Source organism: Schistocerca gregaria, chromosome 5 (assembly GCF_023897955.1).
Source record: "Schistocerca gregaria isolate iqSchGreg1 chromosome 5, iqSchGreg1.2, whole genome shotgun sequence".
Lineage (NCBI taxonomy): Eukaryota > Metazoa > Arthropoda > Insecta > Orthoptera > Acrididae > Schistocerca > Schistocerca gregaria.
Genome location: NC_064924.1, coordinates 45,267,290 through 45,280,557, shown reverse-complemented (window position 1 = coordinate 45,280,557; position 13,268 = coordinate 45,267,290). Strand labels below are relative to the sequence as shown.

The window sequence follows — 13,268 nt, the reverse complement described above, 5'->3', positions numbered from 1 at the left end:
CGGACTCTACCGCCACTATTAACTGTGATCCAGATTTCTGCCGCCACCGCACTGCCATCGAGAGGGGTCACTTGGACTTCCGGTCTCTAAATTCTGAACCCTACAACTGCCCCTTCACAATGTGGGAACTGGATTCTGCGCTGTCTGTGGCTCATGATACTGCCCTGGTCATGATCAAATCCGCTACAGCATGCTGCGGCACTTGTTGCTGCCATCCAAGGAAGTTCTCCTGAACTGTTTTAATATGATGTGGTTATCCGGCACGTACCCTGACGGAGGAGGGAGGCGATTTTGATTCCCCTCCTCAAACCAGGGAAGGACCGAACGCATCCCAGTAGTTATCGCAGTATTCACTATAGACAACTTGACCCTGCTTGAGGCCGCCATCCAGCAGGTCTTCCTATGTAACCAGCATTGTCTAGGGGTCTTCATTGACATTAATAAGGCGTATGACACTACTTGGCACCGCCTTATCCTCAATCAACTCCATGAGTGGGGCTTTCGTGGCCGTCTCCCCATCTTCATTCGATCCTTTCTTTCTCATCGCCTCTTTCGGTATCTGGTTGGTAATGTGCTATCTGATTTGTACGTGCAGGAGAATGGTGTTCCTCAGGGCAGTGTTTTAAGTGTCACCCTCTTTGCCGTCGCTATTAACAGTATCATGTCCACTATCCGGAGTCCTGCCCAATGCTCCTTGTTTGTGGATGATTTTGCTGTTTTCTGTTCTTCCTCCAGTCTAGTCACTGCTAGTTGGCAGTTACAGCTTACGATAAAGCGCTTAGAGGCATGGACTGCAAAGACGGGTTTTACCTTTTCTGCAGACAAATCTGTGTGTGTTCATTTTAATTGTTCTCGGCGTCTTTTTACCTCCCCTGAATTGCGTCTGAGGGACACCGTTCTTCCTTTAGAGTCACTGTGAGGTTCCTGGGCCTCACTTTTGATTCCAAGTTGTCGTGGTTGCTTCACCTTAGACTTCAAGGTGCGGGCCCTGAAGGCACTGAATATTTTGAAGTGTCTGAGCCATCGGTCCTGGGGAGCAGATCAGGTGCGTCTGCTGCAGTTTTATTGGGCTTTCGTCCGATCGCGTCTTGACTATGCTTGCACCGTGTATGGGTCAGCAAATCCTTCGTATCTGAAGATCCTTGACGCAGTACACCATGAGGGTGTCAGGCTGGCCACTGGTGCCTTCCATACCAGTCCCATCCCCAGCCTGTGTGCTGAGGCAGGGGAACCGCCGCTCGCCATCCGGCGGAAACTCCTCATGGTGCGACGGGTGTGTCATTTCCTTGTCTGTCCTACCTCCCCTGCGTACCCTACCGTTGCCTGACCACCTATGGAACATCTCCTTTCCAGTCGTCCCAGGGCAATGAGACCATTTGGGATTCGTGCCAAGCATTTGCTAGAGTCCCTTGGTGTGGAGCGTGTGGCCCCCCAACGACAAGGTTTTACTCGCCTGCCTCCCTGGTTGCTCCAGAGGCCCAGCATCCTTCTAGACTTGTCGGAGAACCGGAGGAACTGCACTCCAGCGTTTGTTTTTACCTCCTTATCTTACGATATTTTAAACCAGCATCCGGACCATGTACCTGTATTCACAGATGGCTCTAAACAGGGGGACTCTGTTGATTGTGCTGTTGTTTTCCCTGATCGAGTCGTCAAGTTACGGCTTCCTGCGGCGTTTACCATCCTTGATGCCGTATTGTTTGCAATCTTGTGGACATTGGAGCAGATGAGATGTGTGTTCCCAGTCTTAAGTTCCTCATCTGTTCTGACTCCCTGAGTGCCCTTCAGACCATGCAACACTTGTACCCAGCGGATACGGTCGTCCCCTGCAACGGCAGGGGAAGGAGGTTTCTTACTGCTGGGTGCCGGGGCACGTGGGTATTAGGGGAAACGAACTGTCGGATGTGGCTGCCAAAGATGCATGTTCCCTCCCTCATGTTGTTGAATGTGTCGTCCCCCTCCATGCTGTAACCTCCCTTTTGCGTTTTCGTGTTATGCATCAATGGGAAGAGGAGTGGCTGGCAGTTTCTGACAATAAGCTGCGTCTGGTAAAGGCCACTACGCGACCATTGCGTACGTCCTACCAGTCATACAGGTGGGATGAGGTTCTCCTCACTCGCCTCCGCATCGGGCACAGTCCCTTAACGCATGGTTTTTTACTCCGGCGGGAGGATCCCCCAATCTGCAGTGCTTGTGGCGTCCAGATTACTGTCCGCCACATTTTACTTGATTGTCCTTTATTCTCTGACCAGAGGGCGGTGGTTTCTTTGCCACTGGATTTGCCCTCTATTTTGCAAGACGACGCAGTGACTGTGGTTAAGGTCTTACGGTTTTGTGTCCTGTCCAACCTGTTGCCTCGGATTTTAGGGAGAGGGTTTTAATGTGCTGCTGGGTGACTGGCTCACCCAAGTTTTAGGTAAGAGGTCCGCCAGTCACGATTACCTCGTTTCCCTTCGGTTTCTGTTCTCTTTTCCTTGTGTTTCCTTTCCTCTTTTAGTGTGTTCCTTCTCCTCTTGTTTTGCCTCTGTATGTGGGGATATGGAACTGCGTCAGGTCTGCGTCTTTTAGCCATTCTCCTTGATCGCTGTTCGTCTTAGTCCCTTCACTGCATGTGTTCCTGTTTTTATGTGCTTGGGCGCTGATGACCACGCTGTTTAGCGCCTGTAAACCTCAAACACACACACACACACACACACACACACACACACACACACCCTTCCTTTCTGATCCAGCTGTTTGTTGTAGAGTTCCATCGTATGGTTAATGTTTTCAGTGGGAATGCAAATTCAAAGAAATGGGTTAATGTATCAATGAAAGTGTTAAGTTTTTCATTTATATCGTTCTTTGTGTACACTCTTGGCCATTTTTCTTTCTGTAATAAGTTGTTGAAGTAGTTTACATTATGCTGTTTATAACTTCGATATGCTGTTCTCAAAGACATGTTGTTAATAATACTGCCTTGTACTTTTATGCTTAATATTTGAGCAAGATGGTCCCTAAAACCTGCACTGAAAATTTTTAGTGAGGTGTTGTGTAAACTCTTCTTGACTAGAAACTGATCAAGAGCTGTTTGGCAAGTTTCTGTTACTCGGGTAGCTGCTTTTACTTCAGCCTTTAAATTGTATGACGTTGCAAGGTTCAAAATGGTCTCCCTATTTCCACTATTTGTGAGGAAATCAATATTGAAGTCACCACAGATTATCAGTTCACAATCCATTTTATTTACTTTATTTAGCAATGACTCCATTTTGTTTAAGAAAAGTTCAAAATTCCCAGATGGTGATAGGCAAACTGTAGCAATAACCAGGTTGAAGTAAGTAATTTTCAGTTTCATAATCCTTTTTGACATTTGTCCTAGTTAAGTCAGGTAGTGTAATAAAATCTACATTATCCTTTGTGTAAATTGCTACCCCACGATGGTTGCTGTTTTTCCTGCAGTAGTAAGCAGCCAAAACAAATTTGTTTATTTTCATATTCTGGATTAATTCTGGGTTAAGCCAGTGCTCAGAAATGCATAACACTGAGATATCATTAACTTCATGTGTTAACAGTATGTAAATTTCATCGATATTATTACGCAAGGATTGCACATTATGGTGATAAATTTTTAGTTCGAGCGTATTCACGATTTGGTAATTGGGAATCATATTTACAGCATCACATACCTCTAGTTTAAATTAAGAGCATCAGCAGTGTTGTATTTTCGTCCTTCTCTCTCTCTCTCTCTCTCTCTCTCTCTGTTTTTTGAAGGATGATTAGGAAGCTGATAGATTGTTATATACCTATATTTCTTGTTAATTTGCACTAGTGGGTTTACATGCATGTATACACTTCACACTCTGGTGGTGGTACAACCTTACTAGTTTGTGTTCTTTCCATTACCTTGGTTAGCCTTCCGTTTAATTCAAGTGCAAACGTTTCACGCCAGTTTCACATTGAACGTCTGCTGCTGCTTTCTTATATCAAGATTGTTGCTGTTTCATTTATTGCTATCTATTGAAAACAGTTGGCTACTATGGAGACATTGAATTAGTTAAAGTAACCATATGTGAGATAATACTGAAGTAAATAAGCATTTAAATACATGGGTGGGGGTGTTGTAAATGTAACTAGAATTCCTTCACTGTGGGTAGAGTGGTATTAGTATCAGGTTTTATTAGGTACGTATATTACACATCGCATTGATTCAGTTGACCTACTGTTGGCCAACTTGGTTAGGTCAGAGTTCTTGTTTTCATTCATGTATTGACATATATTAATTTATTGTTTTCTCTATTATGAAAATGTTTGTCTTAAGTTCCTCTTCCGTCTAGGAACATAAAGAAGTCGGAGAGCTCTGTAGTGCTTTCTGTTTATGCTGATAAACTCTTTTTTCCCCAGGTTCATGGTGGCCTGATATAATACACATACACAAGACACCATGTCTCATTGCCTGTAGTGATATTTGGCAGAAACTTAATGTTAGCACATTGATCTTTCATACCCACAAAAGCAAAATTACTGAACATCTGCAACATGATTTATGAAAAAAGAAGAAATTACACTCTGTCCTACCTGGCATTTCTTATGATAATATTAGTAGTGTGATTCAGAATTGGGTTTAGTACAGGCACCTAGCAAGAGAACCTGTAGCTGCCTCCTCTCTGCTCACACAAAACGATAGTTATTCTTGAGTTACTCCTCAAAAATGGAGACGAAATATACTGAAGAGCCAAAGTTTGTACACCTGTCCAATATCGTGTAGGATTCCCGCAGAAGTGCCGAACACGATGCGCCATGGACTCAACTAGTATATGAGGTAGTTCTGGAGGAAACTGGCACCATGAATCCTGCAGGCCTGTCCATAACCCTGCAAGATTACAAGTGGGTGCAGATTTCTTCTGAACAGCACATTGCAAGGTGTCCCAGATATGAGCTGGATGGTGTGGTCGAGCGGTTCTAGGCGCTTCAGTCTGGAACTGTGTGACCGCTACGGTCACAGGTTCGAATCCTGCCTTGGGCATGGACGTGTGTGACATCCTTAGGTTAGTTAGGTTTAAGTTCTAGGGGACTGTTGACATCAGATGTTAAGTCCCATAGTGCTCAGCCATTTTTGCCCCACACATGATCAATAATGTTCATGTCTGGGGAGTTTGGTGGCCAGCGGAAGTGTTTAAACTCTGGAGGGTGTTCCTGGAGCCACACCCTAGCAATTCTGTATGTATGATATGTCGCATTGTCCTGCTGGGACTGCCCAAGTCCATCGGAGTGAAGAATGAGCATTAATGGATGCGGGTTATCAGACAGGTTACTTATGTATGTGTCACCTGTCAGTCATATCTAGACGTATCATGGGTCCCATATCACTCCAACTGCACACATCCCACATCATTACAGAGCATCCACCATCTTGAAGAGTCCTCTGCTGACATGCAGGGTCCATACATTCATGAGGTTGTCTCCACCTGTACACGTCCATCCGCTCAATACAATATGAAATGAGACTTGTCCGACCATGCAACATGTTTCCTGTCATCAACTGTCCAATGTCAGTGTTGACGGGCCCAGGCAAGGCATAGAGCTTCGTGTCATGTAGTCATCAAGGGTAGATGAGTGGATCTTCGACTCCGCAAGGCCATATCAATGATGTTTCGTTGGATGGTTCAAAAACGCTGCCACTAGTTGATGGCCCAGCATTGAAATCTGCAGCAGTTTGCAGAAGGCTTGCAATTATGTCTCGTTGAATAATTCTCTTCAAATGTTGTTGGTCCTGTTCTTGCAGGATCATTTTCCAGTTGCAGTGATGTTAGAGATTTGCTGCTTTACTGGATTCCTAATATTCACGGTACACTTATGAAGTAGTCGTGTGGGGAAATCCCTACTTCATTACTGCCGTGGAGATGCTGTGTCTCGTTCCTTGTGCACTGCGCCAACTATAACATCATGTTGAAACTCAGTTAAAACTTGATAACCTGCTATTGTAGCAGCAGTAACTGATCTAACAACTGCACCAGACACTTGTTGTCATATATAGGCAGCTGACCACAGTGCTGTTTTCTGCCTGTTTATGTGTCTTTGTATTTGAATATGCATGCCTATACCAGTTTCTTGGGCGCTTCAGTGCAGTTACTGTTATAATGCTCATGTTCAGTAAAAACAGAACACCTGGAAGGACTAGGGCCAGAACATTCATATTCACAGGACATATGCATTAGTATGTTTTGCAGAAATAATTAGCATTTCAGTCACCTCACTTCAGCATGTGTCCTGTTGCCTAGTAGGCACATGGTCTGCCGTAGGCAGATAACTTCTCCCATACATGATGGTGGCATCGACACGTATAAGGTGCGAATGGCATCCTGTGATATAGTCGTGCATGCTGCATTCACCTGCTTCCATAGTTCGTCTGTGGTGATTGGCATTAGGTTACAGTGGTGCACTGTTGTTTCACCATATTCCATGCATTTTTGATTGGTGACAAATCTGGTGATATGGCGGGCTAGAGCAAAACGCTGACATCCTGTGACACCAAGAAGGCACATGTTCGTGCAACATCATGTGTTATTGCATTGTCTTGCTGAAAAATGGCTTCGGGGGTGTTGTGTGGAAAGAGTATGACTACAGGTCATAGGATGTCCAGGACTTAGATCACACTGGTCACAGTGCCCAGGACATATGTGGTGAATGAAAAAGCAGCCATCATTTACAAACAAACAGAAACTGAACATACTATCTGGTGTCAGTCTGCCCTCTGTGACATCATACAGTCACCACTGCCGCCTAGATGTGTTTCTGCATGTTTATCAGTGGTATGCAGAGAAGTGGACGACGTGCGCGTAACCCGTGCCATAATAACAGTGGTTAACTGTCACGTCTGATACTGTACAATGTGTTACATTGTTCCACTGTTGTGCCAAAGCCGAGGAGGACGCAGATCTGTCCTACAGTGCCATTCGGATAAGATGTTGATCTTCTCGGACTGGTGGTCTGGGTGGTGAAACCTGACCCATCTCGTCGTGCTCTGTGGCCTTCCATGAAACATTAGGTGCACACCTGTTGCACTGCCAAAACACTTTGTCCTGCAGAGCAGCAATTTCTCGTTTGGATGCATGACATTTTCTCATGACAATAAGATGCCCTTTTTCAAACTCACTGATTTGACAGTACGGTTCGCACATTCATATAAAATGTAGACTGGCAATGGCAAGGAAAGCGTTTCTGAAGAAGAGAAATTTGTTAACATCGAATATAGATTTATGTATCTGGAAGTCGTTTCTGAAAATATTTGTTTGGAGTGTATCCATGTATGGAAGTGAAACATGGACGATAACTAGTTTGGACAAGAAGAGAATAGAAGCTTTCGAAATGTGGTGCTACAGAAGAATACTGAAGATAAGGTGGATAGATCACGTAACTAATGAGGAGGTATTGAATAGGATTGGGGAGAAGAGAAGTTTGTAGCACAACTTGACTAGAAGAAGGGATCGGTTGGTAGGACATGTTTTGAGGCATCAAGGGATCACAAATTTAGCATTGGAGGGCAGCGTGGAGGGTAAAAATCGTAGAGGGAGACCGAGAGATGAGTACACTAAGCAGATTCAGAAGGATGTAGGTTGCAGTAGGTACTGGGAGATGAAGCAGCTTGCACAGGATAGAGTAGCATGGAGAGCTGCATCAAACCAGTCTCAGGACTGAAGACAACAACAACAACAATATGCTTGAGAGGCGTCCTGCACATTTGCTCAAGTCACACTGATCTATTACCTTTGGTTTATAATAGAACCCAGTGTGTTGTTCTCGACAGCGAGTGTTCATCAGAGACGAGGGTATCGTCAGGAGTGACCTAGGGAAGTGTGATTGGATTGCTATTGTTCTCTGTATACATAAATGATTAGGCTGAAAGGGTGGGCAGCAGTCCACAGTTGTTGATGATGCTATGGTGTATGGTAAGGTGTCGAAGTTGAGCAACAGTAGGAAGATAAGAGATGACTTAGATAAAATTTCCAGTTGGTGTGCTGCATGGCAGCTAGCTCTAAACGTGGAAAAATGTAAGTTAGTGCAGATGAGTAGCAAGATCAAACCTGAAACGTTCGGATACAGTATTACTAGTGTCCTGCCTGACATAATCAAGTTGTTTAAGTATCTGGATATAACATGGCAAAGCGATATGAGGTGGAACGAGCATGTGAAAAATGTGGTAGGGAAGGCAAATGGTTTATTGGGAGAACTTCAGGAAAGGTGACTGCATAGGGGATGCTGGTGTGACCTATTCTTGAGTACTGCTTAAGTGTTTGGGATCCATACTGGGTTGGAATGAACGAAGACATCAGTTCAGAGGTGGGCTGCTAGATTTGTTACCGGTAGGTTCTGACAACATGCAAGCACTGTGGAGATGCTTCAGGAACTCAAATGGGAATCCCTGGAGGGACGGCGACGTTCTTTTTGAGATACACTTTTGAGAAAATTTAGAGAACCTGCATTTGAAGTTGACTGCTGAATGACTCTACTGCCGCCAGTATACATTGTGCGTAAGGTGCACGAAGATAAGATATGAGAAATTAGGGCTCTTACAGAGGCATACAAGCGGTTGTTTTTCCCACGCTCTATTTGCAAATGGAACAGGAAATGAAATGAAATGACAAGTAGTGGTATAGGGTTCCCTCCGTCACACACCATATGGTGGCTTGCAGATTATCTGTTTAGGTGTAGGTGTAGAATGAGAGCCTCAGGTCCATTTTACCGGTAGATGGTGTTGCGCCACAATATAGATGTTGACCTTGGATCCACAGGCTTCGCATATTGGTTCAAATGCTAATCATTTCTGCAGAACATATGAATGTACAAGTCCTGTCTTTATAGTTCTCACCTAAGAAAGGAGTAGTCCTTTTTTAGAGCAGAGAGAGAACTTGAAAGAAACAAGAGAGATAAAAATAAAAAGCAGATGACAACCTGGTCACGGAACATTTATTTGTATGCTTAAGGGTTGGGTTACAGATGTTGAGAGAAGTTATGCACTCCCGCATTAGTGAGTGCTTTTTTATGGTGTAGTTGAAACCATAATTATAGATGCAAACGTAAGTCCTCTATGTGTTATATTTTCCCACTAAAGTGCTGAATAAAATGCGATGAAATTAGCTATGGAAATAGCTTGAACTGTGAGAAAGAACATAGGCTACTTAAAAAAAGAAATTGAACTCTAATAAGAGGGTGAACTTCTCCTGCTTTTATGGAAGTGACTGTAAATTGTGAAAAAAAGTTATTAAATTTGATGCATAATGCAGATGTTGCATAATGTCTAGCTACTTCAGTAGAGCGGAGCATAGCTGCATGCTCCTGCCATTGCCCATTGCCCCTCCACACATCACTTGGCAGTGGCATGCTACTTATGCTGCTGTGTCATGCATTGGGGCAGTTTGGGGAAGAGGGTTAGGGTGCACATCATGAGCTGTGCTTACCCGAACAGGCAGACATGCGAAGGCAGCTGATAGTGCTTAAGTAAGCTATTGTGTGTGCAGCACATCATTCACCATAACAAGGCTATTGATATGTGAGTGCAGCTAAGGATAACTGACAGTAAGCAATTTGGACATGCTGTGTTTCTGGCCACATTTGATCCCCCTATTCCATTTATTGCCGTGCCCTGTTTTGATAGGAAGAAAAATGTCATCGTGCTTCTTGAAATTAGTATTTCCACGCAGTACTCAACTGAAATTAAAATCTGAACACAGTCTGTTTACCTTGTCTACTTATTTTATTCCATAAGACATTTGCTCTTCCCACTTTTTTTATGCAGGTAGGTATGATTACCTCTGACTTGATCACAGACTCCATCTTTTCTTTTCCTCCTTCAAAGGATGAATTAAAATTTCCAGTCCTTTTACCCGGAGTTCTGTGTTGTGAATGTATTTGTATCACAATGAATGTACTTTCCTTGACTTCCTTTCCTGATGTAAGATGGGAAACTGGTTGAAAAACTGTGTTATTTATTATATTTGTGCCATCTTATTTTGTAGATCTATTTACCCACATATTATTTGGTGTACAATAAACAGTGCTCAATAAAGAATGGTATGAGACCGAGAAGTAATTTGTCAGTGAGTCCATATGCAATTTGAAAGCCTGGTGAATTGATTTAGCCACACACATACACACACACACACACACACAAAATGGTTCACATATATGAAATTGTTCATTTTTCTCATCATTTAAAAAAAAAATGATTTTAATCCTCTATAAAGACATTTTGTTTGTTTTATAGGAGAATCTGGGAAACACACGGGAAGAAGTGGAACGACTGCAGTTACACCTTCGGAAAGCTGGCACATTTGTTGGATCATATGCATCTGAATTGCGCAATGAGCTAGCAGCGTTACGTGGTCTAGTTCTGGCGGAGCTTGCCCAGTTGTCGCACACAGCTAATGAGCTTGCTGTAGCTGCTGCAGCCGACAGGGATGGGGCTGTTCAAAGGCTCACAGTAGACCATGAACTTGAGATGAAAGCTCTTAGGCGTGATGCAGCAGCAGCGGCAGATGCGAGGGATGAAGAACTGCGTAGGGTTAGAGATGTTAGTATGCCTGTTGCCTTACTAGCACTTTCAGGTTAAGAGTAAGGTTATTGTAGCTTTTATTTATTTAAAGAATTACATCTTGTCTACCAGGTTGGTAGTTCAAACATTTTTTTTTATAAGCCTACACACTAGTTTCAAACATGTGCCCATTCTCAAGTGCATAACAGATGTAGATGCATCATCTTTATCAGTAGTATAAAATGTAACAATATTATGGAAGGAAAGTTGCTACTCACCATATAGTGGAGATGCTGAGTCTCAGATAGGCACACGTCATTCAGTTACTAACTAGCTTGTAGAGTTTATTAATATACTCATACCAAGTAACAGCCTGATGAAAATGAAGTCATTACTTTTAAATTCATCATAAGTAGTAATTTTTATGTATATTGAGAAAAAAACGCTTAGAAATGTTTTTTTCCTCCATATGTACGTAAAGATAGGTAACTTGTCTCACAATACTAGGCAGTATAGGAGAGTACCTTGATTATTTTGCTTGTAACCAAATGTATGTATGAAATTAATATTCTTTGTCTTCTTGAATCTGTGAGAAGATACAAAAAGTACTTTTTTTTTTCTAAAAATGTGAGGATTCAGTACAAACAGATAATTCTGAGCCTTCACCTTTCCTGTTAGTCTTGTGTGTATACACCTTGTATCTTGACATTTTACTGTCTCCCATATCCATTTATTTTATTTGCTCCCTGCTGTTTCAAAATTTTTCAGATTTTTAGTGAATTTGAAGGCACTTTAGAAAGTATAGGCAATGCTTTGTCTTCTTCTGTGCCGTGAGCTTCAATTTTTTATTTATATTTTCCTGCTGTAGAGCTCGAAATTTTGTGTCTTTAAAAGTTTCTGTGTGGAATTTTACAATTACTTGACTCCTAAGAGAAGCATAAAGAATTTATTGATGGCCTGTTCTTTCTGCTTCACTGACAGATTTCTTAGCAAAACCAGTTATGTATATTTCATAATAATATCAAGCAACATAAGATGTTTAGTAACATCTGATTTTTATGTACCTACAGTGCAGTGATATGATGTCTAAATAAGTGCTTTAAACTTGTTTCTGTTTGATGGTGTGTGGCTATAACAGCTTCAGAATTATCTTACACGGTTCAGTGGGTACATATTTACATGTTGTGCAAAGTTTGGTATTTTCTCTTACGTGAAAATATTTTACTTACTCCATATTACAGATCATCATTTCACTTAGGATCTGTAGTATCTAATTTTTGCAGTGGCTTTTGTATTATTTGCACAAGCATGTATTGTAACGCCTGTTTGTTTGTCTGTTGTAGGAGTTGAGCACCAAGGAAGAAAAAGCAGTAGCAGCACATTCTGATCTTGTAGCTCAGCTTAGCACTATACAGGCAAAATTGGAGACTGAAATATCTCATCGACAAGAATTGCAATCTAAGCTAGATGCCTTCGAGTTAGAGAAGCAGCGTGCTCTCAAGGAACTGTCTGATAGACTGACACATGATTACAAGACTGAGCTGGAGGGTCTGCGTTCCAGGTTTAGGCTTATGACAACTACTTCCATGGAACGCAGCCCCAGTGACAGCAGTCTTGAAAGAATAGAGGTTTGTACAACTATTAATTTTACCCCAATAAAATAAGTTGTTTTGTAAACACTTAAATTTTGGTGGTCCAAGATGATCTGCTATGAAAGATACTGTGAGTTGTATGCATTTTTATATCACCATTGTCTACCCTCTCCATCCATTAGGCTAGCTCATAATGTATATGAAACTGTTACTTACTATCATAACATTTGCAGGCTGGTATTTGACTTTGAGTTAGATTGTCAGATTGCACTATAGCTGACTTTCTTAACCACAGATGGGAATATTGTCGTGGAAAACAAGACTGTGAAGTAGCTTGAGTGTGTTTCGAATGTGGTTCTTCTTTTACTCTTTTAAATTTTTATAATAAGTCACGGAGTGGTTAAAAAATGGAAAAAATGCTACTGACCACCAGTCTAAGCAAACCCATTATAATATTTGCTTCATGCAGAAACTCGGTATCTGTTTTCATTGGAAAGGTATGGCATTGTGAAGATGAAAATGTGAAGACCATAATGAAGAATATCAGTTACTTGATATTGCCTGTGTTCGTAGTGACTGTTGTCATTTTCATAATAGTGAACGCTTTGTGACATTCCAGCCCAACAACCACTCTACTGTATCATGTTAGGAGCAGGCTGCATTACTGCCACTTAATACTCACATATAAATGTGAGCCAACTGGGACTTGATTTGGCAATATAAACAAACTTTTTGGCATTATGTCTCCTAACAACTTTGACAGCGAAAAGCACCTGACCTCCTTCCACTATTGGTTCAAAATATATCTCCTCGGTCAGGAGACAACACGCAGCAAATGTACACCCCAAGGGCGACAATGAAAAATGGAATTTAACATACTAAACACAAAATACTTGATGTGTCTACTTTTCAGCACTTACGTAACGTAAGAGCATACAATATAGTGAACTACATGTAGGAAACATGCAAAATGAAAATTTTTTTTCTCTAGTTAATTAAATCAAAATTTAACTTAAAAGGCGAAGTCCCTTGAATCAGTGTAAAATGACTACTGGAACACGAGAGGAAAAATTCAACAATCTGCACAACGTGGGAATCATTCAAAAAAAAAAATTAATGGTGTTTGGTGGCCACTGATCCCCAAATTAGTTGTTCAACAACTTATCTCT

The 13,268-nt window shown here is 42.0% G+C and overlaps 1 protein-coding gene across 9 annotated transcripts in view; it reads left to right on the top strand.

The window, feature by feature from the left end:
* The window catches only part of LOC126272078 (RB1-inducible coiled-coil protein 1), a 295,670-nt gene that overhangs the window by 225,407 nt on the left and 56,995 nt on the right, over window positions 1-13,268 (top strand). For all 9 annotated transcript variants that reach the window (XM_049974636.1, XM_049974639.1, XM_049974631.1 and 6 more), the window contains exons 13-14: window positions 10,241-10,546; window positions 11,851-12,135. In XM_049974636.1, coding sequence (XP_049830593.1) covers window positions 10,241-10,546; window positions 11,851-12,135 — 591 coding nt within the window. The remainder of the gene's footprint in view (window positions 1-10,240; window positions 10,547-11,850; window positions 12,136-13,268) is intronic.